General features: G+C 43.5%; 1 protein-coding gene across 1 annotated transcript in view; it reads left to right on the forward strand.

Annotated features, from left to right (window-relative positions):
* The first annotated feature begins 5,131 nt into the window (after positions 1-5,131).
* IQGAP2 (IQ motif containing GTPase activating protein 2) overlaps positions 5,132-19,540 on the forward strand; it is a 182,125-nt gene continuing 167,716 nt past the window's right edge. Inside the window, exon 1 of the mRNA XM_056847959.1 lies at positions 5,132-5,192. Coding sequence (XP_056703937.1) covers positions 5,141-5,192 — 52 coding nt within the window. The 5' untranslated portion in view covers positions 5,132-5,140. The remainder of the gene's footprint in view (positions 5,193-19,540) is intronic.

The raw sequence follows: 19,540 nt of genomic DNA on the forward strand, positions 1-19,540 counted from the left end.
AACTTGTGCTGGAACAATTTGGTTAGTCCTAAAGGTGCCACTTGATTTCCAATTTGTATTGGAAGTCACTATTGGAGTAACCAAATCTAAGCAAGACACTTCCAACCAACCCACCAATGTTATATGAAAGCTGATTTTTTATATTTGCTGATTTTAGAAGAGAAGAAGAAGAGCTGGTTTTTATATGCTGACTTTCTCTACCACTTAAGGCAGAATCAAACCGGCTTACAATCACCTTCCCTTCCCCTCTCCACAACAGACACCCTGTGAGGTAGGCGGGGCTGAGTGTGACTGACCCAAGGTCACCCAGCTGGCTTCATGTAGAGGAGTGGGGAAACAAATCCAGTTCACCAGATTAGCCTCTGCCACTCATGTGGAGGAGTGGGGAATCAAACCTCGTTCTCCAGATCAGAGTCCACCGCTCCAAACCACCGCTCTTAACCACTACACCATGCTGGCTTTATTATTGGCTTGGGATCAGAATGCATGTTGAACCATTTATAAGATGGAAACCCCCCAGAAACTCCATTGGAATTTAATTTTTTCGAAACACCTCAGCTCACTTACCAGCAACACTTCCTGTTCCACCATGCTGGCCGTGTGAACAGCAACACCAGCTCCTCAAGCCATCAGAGACAGTGACCAATTGTGATTGGGTGCTAAAAGCAGATCAGTGCCGAATTCAATCTGTGGCACGGCAATGCAACCATCTCAGCCTGTGGTATCCCAAGTGGAACTCTGCACAAGCCAGTTAAAAGCCTCCTCTTCTCAAAAGGCTCAAATGGTTATTTGTATTGGCTTTATAATGAAAGGTTTGACATAACTAGTGAGATCTGTCAGTTTTCCAGTCACAAAAGGTACGTAGCAGTATGATCCACACAGTGTGTCTTTCATTCAAACACCATCTTTATGCCAAAAGATTTGAAGGCATATGTGGAGAGCAGGATAGAAAGGGAGAAGGGCATCATTTGGAAAAGTGTACATCATGAACTTTTACCGTCCTGATGGTCTTGGGGAGGGGTTGTGTCTCAGTGGTAGAGCCTCTGCAGAAGGGCTCGGGTCCAATCCTTGGCATCTCCAGTTAAAAGGATCAGGGAGTCGGTGATGTGAAGGACCTCTATCCAAAATCCTGGAGATGTTCTGCCATTTACTGTAGATAACACGAACCTTGATAGATGAACGGTCTGATACTATATAAGGAAGCTGCACATGTGTTCATATGTGTCCTTGGTTTTCAAGCTTCTTTTGGCTGTCATTCTATTATTGGAGTGATGATTCAACACTTCCCAACTAAGCTCTTCTTCTGAGTATTATTTTTCAAGATTTATAAAAAGACTTACCTTAAGTAAATGTTTCATGGCCGTGATTAATTGATTCCAGACTGTAAACACGTAGACAAAAGACATATGCTGGCTCTTTCTCCAGCATTTCTCCATCCCTCCCCAATCACACTTCTGATTCTATACAGGATGCTTTGGCATGTGCCACAGTAGTTCCTGGAGGTAAAATGTTGAGTTGCAACTGACTCATGGCAACCCCAACCATGGAGGGTTCCAGGCAAGAAGGGAGAAGAGATGGTCTGCCATTGCCTTCCTCAGCATAGTAACCCCAGTCTTCCTGGATGGCCTCCCATCCAAGTACCGACCACAGCCCACCCTGCTTAGCTTCCAAACTCTGAAAAGCTCAGGCTAAGCTGGGCTATCAGCCACAGGAAAGTAAAAACTGGAGCATAATTAAATGACAGGACATATACTGTTACTGGAAACCAACAAATGCTTGTGGTAAAGCTTTTTGAATTGGACAGCTTCAGGCATACTCTTGACATGCTGAAGTTCAGTTTGGGGTGTATGCTCTACTCATCTCTAGGGTTGCCAATATTTGTTCACAAGCCCCCCCCTTTCTCTCCCTTTAGCACCCACTTAATCTGCAGACATTAAACAGGTAATACTGCTTATTTCCATGCCATGAAAAACTTTGCCTGCTGGTTTCTATGGATCAAGTGGAGCGAACAAAGGCTAAGCTAAGGTCCCCCTCTACCAGTCTGTTAAGAACCTTACCCACCTTACATACAATTACATGACTGAACCCTTACAGTAACATTTCCTTGGAAAAAAATGGCTTTTCAGTGGCATGCTAATTTAAGTACCATTAGCCACTGACATGGCAAATGTATATCCAAAGCTGCATGCAGGAGTTAACTTATTTATTTAGATATTTATACCCCACTTTTTTCTCCAGTGGGGTCCTACAGTGGCTTGCGGCACTTCTTCCAGCCTCCATTTTATCCTCACAACCATTCTTTGAGGTAAGTTAGGTTGAGAGTGCATGACTGGCCCAAGATCACCCCAGAAGAGCCATAGCAGAGTAGAGATTTGAGCCTGGATTTCCCAGATGTTAGTCTGACAACCCAGATCTAAGGTCCTTTTCATTTTTTTTTTCTTTTCTTTTTGCCATCAAGTCATACCTGACTTATGGCTTTCCCTTTCATACCAGCTCTTCAACCCGCTTTGGCTTCTTAAGGCAAAAATATTTTAGTTAAAGTTGCACAGACTTTAAGGATAAAACGATTGGGGAGGGGACATGGCTCAGTGGTAGAGCATCCGCTTGGCATGCAGAAGGTCCCAGGTTCAATCCCCGGCATCCCCAGTTAAAGGGACTAGGCGAGTAGATGATGTGAAAGACCTCTGCCTGAGACCCTGGAGAGCTACTGCCAGTCTGAGTAGACAATACTGACTTTGATAGACCAAGGGTCTGATTTAGTATAAGGCAGCTTCATGTGTTCATGTGAGTGGGGAATCAAACTTGGTTCTCCAGATTAGTCTGTCACTCTTAACCACTGCACCACAAAAGTTGTTCTCTGTTCTCCTGTATGGCTATGGATGGGAGAGGCTGAATTAAATATTTCCTTATAATATAAATGTGTATAGAATACTTAGGGAAAGAACACGTTTTGGTTTATTATATTAGGTGCTGTGGAACACAGGCAGGATGCTACTGCTGCAGTTGTCTTGTTTGTGGGCTTCCTAGAGGCACCTGGTTGGCCACTGTGTGAACAGACTGCTGGACTTGATGGGCCTTGGTCTGATCCAGCAGGGCTTTTTTTATGTTCTTATGTTTTATTTAACTCGGCTGCAGTTCAATAGTTTCTGAATCTTCAAGAGGTTTTTTTTGGGGGGGCACATTCTGAGAGAATTATGTTTTTAAGGGTTGTTTCTGTAAAAGAGACACAACCTAGCAATCAATAATTGATACTTTATTTTTCTGCTGAAACACTGAAGTGGTGAGTCAGAATCTAACCGCACAGAACACACGGGTAATGGGGCAGTTTCCCCCCTCTTATTTACAGATGTAAGATCTCTCTCAACACAAAAAATACAAAAAGGTTATCCTTAAAGGTATACTAATAATTGCTCCATACGTGTCTGTTAACATGGAATAGCTTATTACTATATACAGCTAAATTATTATTAGTTTGGAATTTCCTGCATTGTGTAGGTGGTTGAACTAGATGACCATGGTGGTCCCTTCCAACGCTATGATTCTATGATTTCAACTACATGTGTATGTGTATACATTTACATTTCTTAAAAATCCAGAGCTTCCTAAATTAAAAAAAAAAAAAAAAAGGGTACCTGAGGTCAAGATGATTTGGAGCCACACTCTAATTTCTAGTTTCATCCTTGGCCACAATTCAGCAGGGTTAAGAATATCCTTTTCTCAGAGATGAATTTAATTCACAGTGGGTAGCCGTGTTAGTCTGTCTGCAGTAGTAGAAAAGAGCAAGAGTCCAGTAGCACCTTAAAGACTAACAAAAATATTTTTTGGCAAGGTATGAGCTTTCGTGAGCCACAGCTCACACGCCAGAAAATATTTTTGTTAGTCTTTAAGGTGCTACTGGACTCTTGCTCAGTGATGAATTGTGGGCTTTGGTTTTGGATTTGCAAGGATTAGCTGTGGACTCCCAATAACGAGGAGAAAGCTCTCCGAACGGGCTCAGGAGCACTTTAATCTTATTATCGAACATATTCCAGTTTGACCCTGCATTAGCAACAGGTCTTGACAGAAACGAAATCCTGATTTACCTGTCCACTATATATCATGTGAAGAAAACACTCATCATCATCATCATCGCGCCTGGTAATAATCTTTTTCTGGAAGGAGCTCCTCATTGGCCAAATACCTTTGGAGGGAAGGAGCCTCTCGCCCGTAACCGAGCAACTGCCTGGGACAGAAATAGGACGAAACTGGCTCTGTCTTGCGTTTTTCTGGCGTGCGCACTTTTATTATTATTATTATCATTATTACCTTACTTCTGCACCGCAACCACACGCCGGAGCCGAGGCGAAGGAGGACCGCTGGTAGCACACCGCCAGCCCCGAGGCTGGACGCTGCTTCCCTCAGGACCCCTATTTGCAGATTGCAAACGGAAGAAAGGCGAAGGGGGGGGGGCGCGTGGCGCGAACGGCCCGTCCGGCGGCCTGGCCCCTGGCCGCAGACTGCAGGGGTCGCTACAGAGCGGACGCGGCCCCCTTCCCTCCTCCTCCTCCTCCTCCAGTGAATAACGGGGCCGAAGAGAAAGAGGGACCCGCGCCGAGGGTGGAGGGAAGAGTTTGCCTTGGCGGCTCCTTTCAGGATAGAGGCGAGCCGGCGCGCGCAGCAACAGGCTGCCGCCTGGCCTGGGAGGGCGCTGCGCGCAAGGCAGCCAGGTAAAAAAAAGGACGAGGCTGGGGAGCAGAGCAGAGGCCGGCAGGGAAAGGGTCAGGCGAGAGCCTCCACTCCACTCGACCCGCACCCAAAGAGCGAGGAGGAGGAGGAGGAGGAGGAGGCGGCGCGCGCCGGAGTTCTCCTCTCCAGCCGGCCAAGTTGGGCGCGCGGCTGCAGTTTGCAAGCGCGCGTCCTCCGGGAGCCTGACCCTTCGCGCCCTGGCCGGCGGCAATAGACGCCGCTGAGCTAGCCAGCCAGCCCCGAGGAGGAGGAGGAGGAGGAGGGGGGGGGCGTTGCGGAAGAGGCGAGGGCGGGCGAGCGCGCGGCAGGAACAGGCGAGCAGCCAGGACTCCCGCGGAGCCGTCGGTGTTTCGGAGGGCGCCCGGCCGACGGCTTCGGGAAGTTGTGCCGGCGCCTGTGCGGCCCCACCGCGAGGATGCACCGCGAGGAGCCCTCTTCGCCGGCCCTGCAGAGACCCCGCTACGGCTGTAAGTAGTACGGCGCCGTTGCCTTGGCTCGCTTGCCGCCGGTTCGAGGGCTGGGCTGGGCGCCAAAACGGGGCGCCTGACCTGCTCGGGGGCGCTGCCGGCCTCGCTCTGCCGTTCTCCTTTCTTCACCCCCGCCCCCCGCCCCATTCCCCGGGGTTCAAGGGGCTGCGGACAGAGAGAGAGGCGGGGGCGGAGCGGGAGGGGTCCTCGGCGTGCAGGCGACGGGGGAGACACCTGCGGCTGGTGACCTGAGCGGCCGGACCCGGGCCCTTTCCCCTGCCTCCATGGCTGCGGCAGGAAGGGTTGCGGAGGTCAGGGCGTCGCTCTGCAGGGGGTCGCCCGGCTGCCTGTGGGGCTCCGGCGCTCTCGGATCTCTCAGCACGGAAGCAGAAAGCCCGCGCCCGAGTCCTTGTGGAGAAGTCCCGCCGCTGATGGCGTTTCTACACAAAAGTCGACCATGTCAGAAAAGCCCTCCTAAGCTGACGTGTATGTAGCAGGAGAGAGAGCTGGCTCGGAAGGAAGTTTCGGGGCATGCTTTCCTTTCAAGTTCATATGTTTCTGGTTGGCAAAAACGTCTCCTGTCACTTTAGTCTGGTGCACCTTTGACTCCGAGGAAGCCCTATCGACTGACTTGTTTGAAAATGTGCACTGGTCCCGACTGTTAGCTTTATGGGTAGAAAGGCATTGTTAATGTGACACAACGGAGTAAATGGCCATAGCATACACCCGTTTTGCAATGAGTTTTGGGCATGCACATAGATGATGTATGTTTTGGGGTCGTTTATTTAGTGGGGATAGTGTAGGTGTTTGCAACAAATGTCACGCACTCAAGTGACCCTAACTTATAAAATGGCTCTCCACTTCCTGTAATTAAAACTCCTCACCTCCTTAGATGATCTGGCCCAGAAGGGATTCCCTCACCTTGTCACATTTGAGCTGTACAGAAAGTCCTTGCTGTCCCATCTGTTAGGGCTTCACATCTAAACTAGAGTTAAACTTATATGGTCACTTTTTTCCTCTCTCTCAGGAAATTTCTGTGAACTGTCGTATTGGGAGTGTGCTGAGAACTCAGTATCTTGAAACTACCTCACAGCTATAATTTTCAGGGCAGGGAGGAGTCATGACAGTTAATTGCCCTGAGTTTGTGGAATACATATAACCATTGTCATAATTGCTTGTCACACCATACTTGCATGTGCTACTAAGTTTGCGATAACTGTCACAGTCAGGCAAATACATTTTTCTCTGACCACTTCCAATCCTTCTGCATCTCCATACTTCCCATCCTGGCAGAACATGTTAAAAAAAAACCCTTTAAGATTCAAAGGATGCAGCAATTTTTTTTTTTTTTGCTGGTTCTACACATGTTCTAGGTGCATGAAAAACATGTCGGATGTTCATAGTCTTGCTTGCTGACTTTTTCAGGACTATATTCCATCATAGAGTATAGTGAAGAATTCTTATTTCAGAATATATTTTGTCCAGTAGCATTGTACAGGTCAGCCCCATTATCTGTGACTTCAGATTAACTCACTCTGCCTTGCTGGGGATTCTGGTTTGTTTTATGAAGTTTCTGTGACACTGTGGAGTATCACCAGATGAAAAGTAAGGCCAAACCCCAGTGGGTTCCTGTTCCTCAGTCTGGCCCATCTGTATCTGAACGATTCCACCGTGTCCTGCCACCACTGCTGCCCCCAAGGAAGCTAGTATTCTGGCTTAAGCATTCTCTGTTCTCCCTGGCAATAACTGCCTACAAAGTACACCGTGTGGCTCAATGGCAGAAGTTCAGAGTCCTCCTTCAGAGTGAGCCAGGAAGTGGCTTGAAAAGAGATGTACCTTTTGAAATTGATAGTAATATAAAGCAGAACACAGAGGAAATGGTTGTTCTTCGTTGGCAGAAGCAAGCAACCCGGAGCAGTTTCAAGAGCAGATTCTAGTTGAGCCCCAGTTTCAGGAGTATTGAATACTATCCATGGTATTACTAATAGTAGCAAAGTAGCACACAAGGACAGAATAACAATTCATGGAGTAACCAGTACGCTGCTTTAAAAAAGGGACACTGGTTAGTATCACATGCAATCCTGAAAGAAATGGAGCTCAAAGTACTATCTTGGCCTTGCCAATTCTTCTGGACTTGCACCTCATTTTCATGTAAATTTACTGGCTTTCCTTTGATTATTGTGGGAAGTATGTGCTGACACAGATACTGAGCGCACATACTGGCGCTGACAGTGTGACAACTTGGTTTACTCTAACAAGAAATTTTCTTCTTTTTTAAAAAAAGCTGCCTACTTCATGCTTCTGAATTGTTCCATTGTATGGCTGTTAGCCTGCCCCTCCACCCAACATGCCAAAGCACCAGAATTATCTTGATCTAACAAAAGGATGGATTTTGCATTTGCAGTTGAGACTGGTAAAATTAATTGCATCTCTTCTGGAGTTATATACATTCAAATACATTCAAATAATTTTATTTCAGAAGTATCCAAAGTACCTTTATAGTAATAGGTTTGTTCTCACTAAAATATTACTTATGTGATGGTGAGTTTGCACACTGAGAGCTATTGTGGTGTAGTGGATACAGTGATGGGCTTAGGATCCCAGGCAGCTTGGGTTTGGATCTGCATTTCTACCATGGAAGCTACCTGAGTGACCTTGTGCTGGTCACAATCTCTCAGCCTGGCGTACCTCGCAGGTTTGTTGGCGTGAGAGAATGGAGGAGGGGAGAACAATCCTCTAACTCACTTTGAGTCCCAGCTGGGGAGAAAAGCAGGATATAAATAAATAAATGCAGTGTCCTTCCCTCTAAATGCAATCACAGAGACCCAAATTACACATTTTAAAGTTTTATGTTATTTATTTTAAATATTAAATGATGCCACCTTCCTAGCCAACATACGGCACCCAAGACAGGAAGTAAACAAAACTTTTAGAATAAAACTTAGAACATATAATTGAAAAGCAGGGTCAGTGATGGAATGGTGAACGAAACAGAAAAGCCTTCACTTGCTGGTGGAGGACAATATTAGAGAGGGACAGATGAATCTCTCTGATGAAGGGATTCCATAATCCCGATGCCATGACTGAGAGAACTCATTTTTGCGTTGCCACGCATCCATGCCAGATGGTGGGGGCACCTGAAGTAGGACTCTTAAAGCTGACCTTAGTGGTCAGGTAGGTTCATATAGGTAGGTGGCTCTTAAGGTGTTACACAGCAGTAGAGAGCCGTGTCCAATCCTGTCTTCTCAGCAGGTGTTTCTGTATTGTACTTGTTCTTGCTTTTAATGTGTACATGTTACAGACATAATGTGCAAAGCAGCCTTCAGAGGGACTTTGCCAAAAGCACCTCTTGGATTTTATATGGTAAATGATTTGAGGGTCTCTTAAATCCTTCAATCTTACTGGATCATACCTATTTAGAGACAGCACCCAAAAAACTATTTCTGACATCCAGTGCTGTTTCTGACAAATGCTTCACATTATTTGCTAAATAGCAAGCGTTGCTGTCAGATGTCAATTGAACTTGAGTCAGAAAATATAGTTCTATATTTTAAGAGATTGGTAGTGTTCTGGAGGAAGTGAAGGAAAGCTACAAGTACATTGGATTTCTTTTCCAGTGGCTATATTTTAAGTTTAAATTAATTATATTTATAAAAAATTACTTTGCAATAACGGCAGTCTAAAGGAAAGTCATTGCCTCGTGGACTTGTACAGTATAATTTATGGTGTCTTGAATACTTCTGAGTGTGAATGTACATACTTCAAAGGTTTAACAAGTTCTGTAGCACCTAAGTGATTTATTGTATGATTTTTTTTCATAGGAGCCTATATCAGATGTATTTCATTTTTGAAAAACCCGTGTAGTAGCTTAGTCTCTGGGGCACTGGAGAGTTGTAATGGCTGTCAGGTGAACTTCTTGTATATGTGATTGCAAAATCATGCAGTGACGACCATTGCCAGGAATATGTTTCTCCAGTGGCCCATCAAGTCTGGTGGCTGCTGTAAACTTGGAGGTAGGTGGGTTGGTAGGTTGAGAGCAAAGAGAAAACAGTTTGGGAGGTGGTGTAGCCAGCAAGAGAAAGGCCTGGGTTTTGCAGCTAGCAGGAAAAAACAACAACCTGGGGAAGCCGAGGTAACTTTAGGAGGAGGGAACATGCTGCTCTGCAGACCGGCACTATCTTGATTCTGTTGGCTTCTCTGTGTTTAACATTAATATTTGTAAACAAACAGGGATCCATATTCACTTGTCCTTGGTCCTCTGATGAACATCAGTTCTTTTAATGAGTTTGGACTGGATTGTCTGCAGAGTTGTTCTGTGCTTACAAAATACTTGGAGTGCTCCTAAAATGCGGCTCAGTCAAGTGTTTGTTCTCCCTTGTTCTTACTTCAGTTGATTCTGAAACAGAGATACCTCAGAGTTCTTCTTAGATGGGCAGCAGAAAACATTTAATCCTAAATACAGATACAGAACCAAAGTGAAAGGATGTGGATGAAACACAATGTAACACAAATGAGCATCAGCTCGACCCTAGCTCTTGGAAGGTGGGGCAGGGGATTATCCCTGACCTTGTACTTCTGAGGTCCTCTGAGCACCTCCAGAACAATCTTTCCCTCCCTTTTCCCCTGCTGTGGGGGAAGAGCAGGTCCCTGATTATGATCCATTTTGGCTGACTACCAAGTTCAAGCTGCAATTGGGATAGTTCTGTACATGAACAGGCATCTCAAACCTTCAATCTCATGTGTGTTCATGTACGAATCATATCGCTCAGTGCTGTACCTGAAATTTCTCATTACTATGAAAGTGGGTGCTATAATACTATGGCCTAGTTCTTACTTGGAGAGCCAGTGTGGTGTAGTGGTTAAGAGTGGCTATTCGAACCTGGAGAACCAGGTTTGATTCCCCACTCCTCCATGTGAAGCCTGCTGGGTGGCCTTGGGCCAGTGACAAATCTGTCAGAACTCTCTCAGCCCCATCTTCCTCACAAGGTGCCTGTTGTGTTTGTGTGCGGGGGGAGGGGGGAGGTGATTATAAGCCGCTTTGAGACTTTTTTCAATAGAGAAAAGTGGGATATAAAAACCAACTCTTCTTCTCACTGAAGTGGTAAGCCTATGTATGGACTGTACCGCTCCTGACATCAAGTTTATATGGCTAATTTTATATCATTTCACATAGAACTAGCATGTCTAGGAGAAAGGCTCTATCCTAGCCTTGTCATTCATTCATATGTGCTGTTGCTTACTGCTGAAGTGGTATGCAAAGGTTTACCATCTCATTGAGAACTGACGGCTAGTCATTTTGCTGCTTTTCAATTATTGATTGTGGAAGAATGCTATCTAAAACGAAAGCTCCTAGTGAGGATTGGAGAGTGTTAAATTTGGAATGTAGTGGCTGAGGCGGGTCTCCTGGATACGCTTTTTAAAGATGGCAGGGAAATGCAAGGGAGTGTACCTGGAGGAACTGTGGCCCAATGGCAGAGCATAGACTTTGTGAACAGAAAATCCTAAATTCAGTCCTTGTCATCTCCAGTGAAAGGAGATCTGGTATGGTCTGCACATGCATTAGAATGAGATGGTAGACTCTTGATAGGGTGGAGTAGACTGTACCAGTTCAAAGTTTCACTCATCTTAGGGAAATGTTGTGGGAAAGAGCTCTTTCTGTGTTGGATTAAATGGCTCAGGAACCAAATACCTTGTACTGACCTGGACTGCTTTGTTTGGTCTTTGTTCCACCACATTCACAACTGAGCCTTCTGACGCTGTGGCTTCAGTCTTGAAACCTATAGTGCTGAGCCATGAGTACAAATCTTTGAAGTGTGAGCACTTGAGATCTACCAGAGGAAGAGGAGCTTCAGATGAATGTGGCTAAGTTTTACCAATCCCCTTCTAGGTCTTTTATAGTTTTTGGGAATTTTCTTAGGCACTCTACATGGCTGGGTCTTTCTCTTGATGGAGCAGCCACCCTTCAATCATTTACCAGCCCCAATAGGGTGTCCTTCAAATGCAGTGCTTCTTAACCAAGGCAACCTTTATCCATCTCCCCCGACAAGAGATCTTCTGTCATAGGACATGGGGCAACATGCTACAACCAGATGTTTCCTCATTGAAACTGAAGATTTGACAGATTGTTTGCCCCTAGATCTCTCGTAATGATTCTGAAATGATTCTGAGCACCAGTAAACCTTCCACTGTGCTGCTCAAAACAAACAAAAAAGTTTTGGGGCCTTTGCCACATCCCAGGTGTGAGACCTTTTAACCTGCTCTGCCTCTTGGTTTTACAGTTCTCCTGCTCAGCCTTTCTTCTCCCAGGTCTATCTGGCAGCTAGTTCAGCAGCCTGCCCTACCCTACAGGGTCATGCCCTATTTTCTTAGCCTCGCATTCAAGCAATTCTTTTAAGGGTTTCTCTACATTTGTCTCCATACTTCAAGTCCTGTTCCCAGCTAGAGCCTACAATTGGCTCTCGCAGCTTATGAAGCATGAGTGATATGTGGGTGTTGTGTCTGAAGACTGCACTTCTCATGGTGGTAGCTCCAAGACAGCCCAGCAAACTTTGTGTATTCCACTAACGTGACCTAGCTTTCACCTTACATAGGAACAAGGCCATTCTTTAAACCAGTAGCACTTTCCTACCTAAGGAAGTCTCCAGGTTTCTCCTGGACCTGATTTTTGCCTACTTGATCAGTCTACAGATGTGAGACACTCTCTTTATTCCATGAATAGCCACAGAGCTTTTGCCTTATATACATGAACCAGACCACTTCTTTTCATAAGAGTCCTAATCCATTTCTTTGGTGTGGAGAGCTGAGTAAACGTCACTGTTAACTCTTGAGTTCTATGTAGTGATTATTGTTAGACTGTCTTATGAACTGGCATACTACTGAGTTTTCACCACTCTGTTCTCTCTCAATATTGGCCCTGTGAATCATAGCAGTTGCCAGCCATCAATCTTTGTGAAGTACTGTGCCTAAGATGGCTGGGCCCAGAGCTAATGCCACCTTCAACATGGCAATGTTTAATTCATTGTTCTCCTGATTTCACATGTTCCCACATCCTAGTAGGTCAGCTTACTGTTCTTTCAACGTTAACGCCTGCACAGAGATTACAGGGAACAACGCAAGTTGCTGATGTTCTTTAAGTGTGTGGTAATTTTATTGCTTTTTTAAAGTATTAGTGTTAATCTGAAATCTTTTGAAATCATGGTTGATGTGCCAGTATATAAGCTGAAAAAGGTATTTCTGGGTACATAACACACATTCTCCAGTCCAAAATCTTTCTGGTGAACACTGCCTATTTTTATTTCCTTTTCATGATGCCTAACCTTCAACTATGTATGTGTGCATCTACCGCCTTAAAGTATTGGGAGTTAATAGATGAAAATGAGTCATACCTGCCTATGTATGACTATCGCAAATGGCAATTATTTTACTAACACAATCTTAGAATGAATCTGGGTGACGCATCAGATCCCGGATGCATATACTTATCAATGCGAATGAAATCAATGTGAATGAAATCATTTTGTCTCTCTAGATGGGTGCCTTTACATATATTTATTTGATATACTGTACATAACAAGATAAAATTATCTTTGTTCAAAATGGAAGATTTATTACCTAGGATAATTACTGCAGTTCTGAGTCAATATGGTTGTGTCAGCTGTGATCACTTTTCAATTTAAATACTGATGCTTGACTTCATATAAAAAACTAGATTGAAGGTCTTGGCTTCACAGAAGTGCATAACACTTAAAGGATTCCAGAGGGGTAGCCGGCTAAGTCTGTTGCAGCAAAATTAAACAGAAGTCCAGTGACACCCTAAAAACCAACACAATATATTCCAGCATACGTTTTTGTGACTTGTGAAAGCTTATGCTCAGATAAATTCTATTAATGTGCTACCGTTGAAAACACTTAAAGGAATATTTTTATAATTCAGGAGCTGCATGGCTTACAGATCTGGGAACTCGGAGGGCGGATCCTTGCCACTCGTATAAATGTGCTCCTGCCATTTCCCATAATGCTATGCACGATCTAGCCAAGGTGAAGCACTATCAAGTTCTGTTGATTACACACTCCTGTTTGTGCAATCAAGCTGTTTAAATGTACAGTTTAGTAGTTTTCCCAAGACTTTTATCAGCTGTTTTGAGAAGGCGAAAAGCAGGGTATGCCTTCTCCTAAATAATGAAGTGAGAAGTTTCCTTGCCTTTCAGTATGGTGGAACAAGTGCCTAACTTGGGTTGGATTAACCTCTGTGTATATGTGAAGAATATGTGATTCTCAGAGTAGTTAATGGGACTGATTTTGTGGAAGTTCAAATGCATTTGCTGGTTAAGAAGTCACGATTGATTGTGTGTACTTTTTAGGTGTACACTTGGTGCTTGTGATTACTGTGGCTTTCTACAAATAGTTCCCAGTAAGACATATGTATTGATAGGCGTAATTTTGGCAGCCAGACCATCATGTTTATCTTCACTAACCCCTTTTATTCCTAGTTAATGAGTAACAGTTAAACCAGGATAGCTGTGTAAAGTTGTGTGAACTCTGCTGCAGGAAAATCACTTGAAGTGCCCACAACTGCTTGTCTGTTCATAGGCCGTTTATTCTGTTTTTCATTAGCTTCTTTTATATGCAGTGAACTTTCCTGAAATGTTATGAAATTTGATTAAAACAGGAAATACTAATATTTCAGGGTTTTTTTAAGTTTTTTGCAGGGTAACAGTAGGTTTCAGTTTAGTTTAAAAATATATTCTGTGTGTTCACTTCCTTTTTTGTGCCCTTTATCAACATATGCTAAAAACATGCTGAAGTATGCAGCATGTGACTGTTAAGACAACCATATAACACACGTGTTATGTATTTTATTTCCCCCCTCTAGAATCCCTGCGTTAGCATATGTTGTCCCCTCCTGTAATTGCCTGTACCCATTCAAATAGCTTTACTTTGAATTATATTAGTGAATCTTAAATCTTATTGGGGATAGACATATTAAAACACATTCGTGCTTTGAAAAGCAGATTGAAAATACCAATTTTTTTTTTTTTAAATGGTACTGCCAGATAGGTGACTTCTCCTTGTATCAGAGGTTAAATCTCTTTCATTATAGAATTAATATGGAATGTAACAAAAGGCGAATAGATGGATTCAGTGCTTCAAGATACTGGGTTTAAGAGCCTATAATAGCAAGATTCTAGTAATCCTTTTCTTTTTCTTTGGTGCAGTTGTAGAATGTATGTGTGTGTAGGTCGGAGATGGGAGGCTTTCTCAGAGGCTCCTGTAACCTCTGCAAGGAGCTCCTTTTAGATCCCTGTTGACCTAGTATTGTCTTTGGGGCCAAAATAAGTGCATGCTAGTATACTGTAGCCTCAACTGTAGAAGGGGAGGAGAAGCTGTGATAAAGGGCCACAGGGATAGCCTGTGCCCAAGGTCCCAAAAATCTGTACCTATTCTGGCTGTGTTCTAATATGTGTTTGGGTCTCACAAGTCCTACACCAGGAGTGCTGCTTCCCTGATATATTTTAGCTCCCCCCCAATTTAAGTTCAGACACTGCTTATTTTTCTACAATCTCCTCAAGTCAAAAGTGGCATTAGGAGAAGTCGAATGTGCCATGATGGGGTATTGCTACTGCTGTTTGCTGTGACCTTCTAGTGAACTGGCACATGTGGGAACCAGAACAAAACTGACACTAGTATATGCTACTGAGATCCATATGTGATCAGTCATTTGCTGTGATTCCAATGCTTCTGCCTTAGGGCGAAAACGCACGATCACTTTAGCCTCCTTTATTCCCTGTTTCAGCCAGGATTGAACGCATTCGTTTTGCCGAACTTGAATTCGATCTTGGCTGAAACAGGGAATAAAGGAGGCTAAAGCGACCATGTGTTTTCGCCCTTAAAGGCAGCATTTAAAGGAGGATCTTGCACTGTATTTTGCCATGGTAGTAAATTTTGTGCCATTTTCATATAAAGAGATGTGCCTGTGAATCAGTTTCTCTTTGTCCTCCCCACTAAAGGAAGATCTGGGCACTCTCTGTGTCCAGTTTTTAAAAATGAGGAGATAAACAGGTGTAAGTTCCACAGTAATTTCATATGCTAGTTTTTTTCTGGTGTATGTAATCATGGAAGTCCCTACAAGATATGCCAAAATTATGCATATCTTTACATCACCTTGAAGATGATTACCTATTATATAAGACATTCATTTTTTATAATGGTAGGAACAGGCACTGATGTTATGTACTGCTCAGCCTTGTAAAGATTTGTAAAGCCTCGGGTCCTGCACTTTTGAAACAACTGGTTCACCCACCACTTTACATTTTCAGTTATAATAATCATGGACATCATTTGTCTTTAAAACTCAAACTCTGAGAGACGTTGGTTCCGGTTTCATCACTACCGTGTCCAGTAAAGCCTTGATCTTGTGGAATTAGAGTAAGATTCCAAAACGGAAGCATTTGTACAATGCAGATCAGTGGTGGGGAAGGAGGGCTACCTAGTGATCTCCCTTTAGGGAGGCAGTAGAGTTGGAGAGGTCTAATGTAGTGTAGAGATGACTGGTCACATTAATAGAACTTAGGTCTTTATTCATTTGAATACTGGATGTTGGCGCCAAACAGGAAAATGTTACTTTCGTGTTCCTCTGGTAAGATTCTCAGAAGCATCTGGCTGCCCATTGTTGAGATGGAATGCTGGAGTAGATGGACCCTTGATATAATCCAGAAGGGCCCTTTTTGTGTGCTTAATGTGCCTTGGTCCAGATGGTGAGAAAGAGGTCTGGATGTTGTCTCCCCTTCAGCTGAACCCTGCTCTTGTCATTTGGCTCATCCTGGTCTGTTGATATAATAATTGCTCTCTGTGATTGCTCACCACTGTTTCCAAATATATGTTACTGGAAATATAAGTGTGAACCCCAGTGAGCCAAAAGACAAAAAGAGAAGAGCTGTGTTGAGAGGGGGAACATTTTACCCTAACCAACACATTCCTTTCCTTCATTCCTGGATTTTAAGTGTCTGGAACCTAAGTTGCTCCTGGTGCCAGATTTCATTTTTTGTATTCCTCTACAGTCAGGGAGAAAAATGGACAGATTGCAACTCTTAAGTCCTTGTATTCAAAGTTAGAAGATCAAAGGGGAACACTTGAACTCGTAACTTCTCGATGTCTGGGTTTTCCATATATAGGAAGCTCCTTCATAAAAACACTTCAAAAGAAAATGGCTGGGTAGCATTAATGAACAAGAATTTGATGTTGCGAACTGGCCTTTAACTGTCGCCTTCCTCATGCATGGTTTTAATCTTGAATGTCTCTATTGGTCAATCTGAGACTATATTGGTTTGGAAACTGTGTGACCTGTAAATGTGCGAGTAGTGGTGTCATGATGCCTGTTGTGGTTTCCTGATGCATGTGGCAAGGAAGGCGAGACAGGGGCACACATCGAAGCTCAAAGTACTGTTATACTTTACCCCCCGCAAAAAAAAGACCAATTTTGAAAACTCTGATCATTTCAAAACAGTGTTTTTCTTTTCCAAAGCAGGTGCAGAAACTTTTTTTTGAGAAGGATGATAGTGTGGAGGAAGAATGGCTTTTAAACCACTTCCTCCCTTGACTTGGAGAAAAGCCGCCCTACCTTTTCAATTTGCAGGAAGCTGTATGACCGTTTTTAAGTAGGAAAAATACTGGGAGGAAAGGTTTATGGAAGCCCCTGACCATCAAATAAGATGTTATGCAGTTTGAAGATTCATGTAATGGCTGGGCTCAATTCACATGCCGTGGACAAACCAGAATTTATTCATGAGTGGCACAAATCTGGTTAGTTGTCTTGTTTGTGGGCTTCCTGGAGGCACCTGGTTGGCCACTGTGTGAACAGACTGCTGGACTTGATGGGCCTTGGTCTGATCCAGCATGGCTTTTTCTTATGTTCTTATGTTGGTTTATGTATTCCCTCCTCTTCCGACTTGCATAGCTTAGAAGTCTTCAACTACCGGTAACTCCAATTTATTGGTTGTCTAAATTTGGTCCCCTTAACAAATTCAGGTTTGTTTCTTCTCTGGCAACTGATAATCTTAAATTTAATCTCTATTATAAATCCTGATTAGTGGGGGAGAATGAGCCTCAGTCTTTTAAGATGCCCACATTGAGGCACCTTGAAGTTAGATGGAATATTCTGTGTTGTGTGAGCAGAAAATAGGCAAATGTAAGAGCAGCAATTAACCAACTTGGGCCCATAGCTGTGAGATCTCAATGCAGTCATCAAGGGTATCTTAATTTCATGATTTGTGGGCTATAGAATACCTCTGATTTTGTTTCAATGCCCTCCATTTTGTATACTTCTTTGTATCACTATTGGCCCATAATGGCTGTTCTGGGAACCAAAGAGATACAATAAACTGGAGTTGTGAACCTAATTTATGCTCCTGTCATCTTAGTCATATGTGGCAAAAGGACATATCTTCTTTCTCCTAGGGAATGGCAACAATATGTTATGCAGGAAGAAATTTTGTGGTGTTGAAAGCATTGGCAGTGATTGGCTGAACTTTGCAAATGTATCGGCAAGATGGCATTGTTAGTATCTAGCTGCTATTGGCTAGGGTACTCCAATCCTTAAGAGAGGAAAGCCAAGCAGAAGCCTAAGAATTGGGTGAAAGAACTGAGGGTTGGGTCTTCAAAGAGGGTTGCCCAGAGGCGCAGGCAGAAAAGTGTGAAAGGAGAAGGAAGAATAAGCAGAGAGGAAACTGCAGATGGCTGAGAGCTGCAGTAGTTAGAAGTGGTGTAAGTGGTGTATGTAGTAGATGGGGGTTGATGAACGAGTGACCTGATAGAATTGCACCCAATTAACTTTGCTCTGAATAATTGTGAATTTCTCCCCCCAATGCTACAAGGAGTATGACGGCACACTGTATTTTTGGGTTTGGGGAAAATATTTTTGCTCTGGAGAGGACTTCATTTCCCCACAAGCATATAGCTGGGCTATGTGTAAGCACAGGCAGGCAATGGCTAACTACCTCTGAACATCAGCACCATTTGCAGTGAACTGCCTCCTGCTTGTAGGAGCACATTATGGCCTGAAGTGTGTTGTCCATATGTGTATTTGTGTGTCAGAACTTTCAATAGAGGGTTATAGTAGGAAAACGCTTTGTCCTTTTAACCAGTAGGGCTCAGTTGGAATGGTTATCCTCCTGCTATATTGCCTGTGTTTTCAAAGTGACAGTTTTCAGCTGTTCTCTTCAAAACACCCTGAGATACCAATCAAAAACAGAATAAATAAATAACAGATTGTATGGTCTGTTGTCTTTAAAGTGGCCGTCTGCTTCCTTGTCTTTAAAGTGGCAGCCTGCTTCCTAACGGCTTTTTCCGCATGAGCTATAAATCTCTGAATCTCTGCCTAGTATGGCATTCTCCTTTAGGAGAAATTTCCCTGACAAATCCTGACTTTCTAATGAAGCACTCATACTATCTGGGGTGAACAGGGCTTTTGATGTTGCTCTGAGTGTAGAAATCAATTTGAACTTTAAATATGAAGCCTTCTTTTTAAAAAAAAGTAAGCTGGGCTGGGAAAGGCAATAGTTTTTTTTTCAGAGACATGATGATAGTATTACGGTATTAGGGGGATAGTCTTATACTCAGGCTTGTCCAGTGTATAAATGGTCACCTGCATCCTGCCGTTGTCTATCTTAGTACTTCAAGTTTTACAATGAACAGTTCACCTCCTTCTTACCCTTCCACATGTGCTGCTAAAGTAGATATGGTTATTATAATTGTGGCTTTCGACATTGTGCCGTTGGGAAGCAGTGAACTTAGAAATGTAAGCTTTTTACTTAAAGTGTTGTCTGTGTAAAGGGATGATTGCACATGCCTCTATTACCATGTGCCTTTTTCATTTACTTGGTGGAGAGGAATAGGGGGAAAAATTGAAGTTTCCCTTTGGGCAGGCCAGAAGCGTACCTTTACGTTTGGAAGCAAGACTAGATTTGTTCCACATGTGACATCAAGAAAAAGCGGGCTGTCTTTAAATTTGTACACAAGTTACAGTTGTGTAAAGTAATTAATACCCATTTTGTGTATAACCATTTTTAATAGAGGTAGTCTTATATTTAGGCTTGTCTCCCTTTTGTGTAAATGTGTTACTTGAGCTGTAGTCGGTTTCCTAGCTTTATTTCTGTGGAATTAGAGCCCATAGCCAGTAACCAATTTTTGTAAGGATTTAGGAAAGTTAGGCCAGCAGCCTTTGACAAATAGATCCAGCATCTCTTCTCCCGCCATGCCTCTTTGTAACTAGGGTTGCCAACCTCCAGGTAGTAGCTGGAGATCTCCTGCTATTACATCTGATCTCCAGCCGATAGAGATCAGTTCACCTGGAG

The sequence above is a fragment of the Euleptes europaea genome, chromosome 4, assembly GCF_029931775.1.
Source record: "Euleptes europaea isolate rEulEur1 chromosome 4, rEulEur1.hap1, whole genome shotgun sequence".
Lineage (NCBI taxonomy): Eukaryota > Metazoa > Chordata > Lepidosauria > Squamata > Sphaerodactylidae > Euleptes > Euleptes europaea.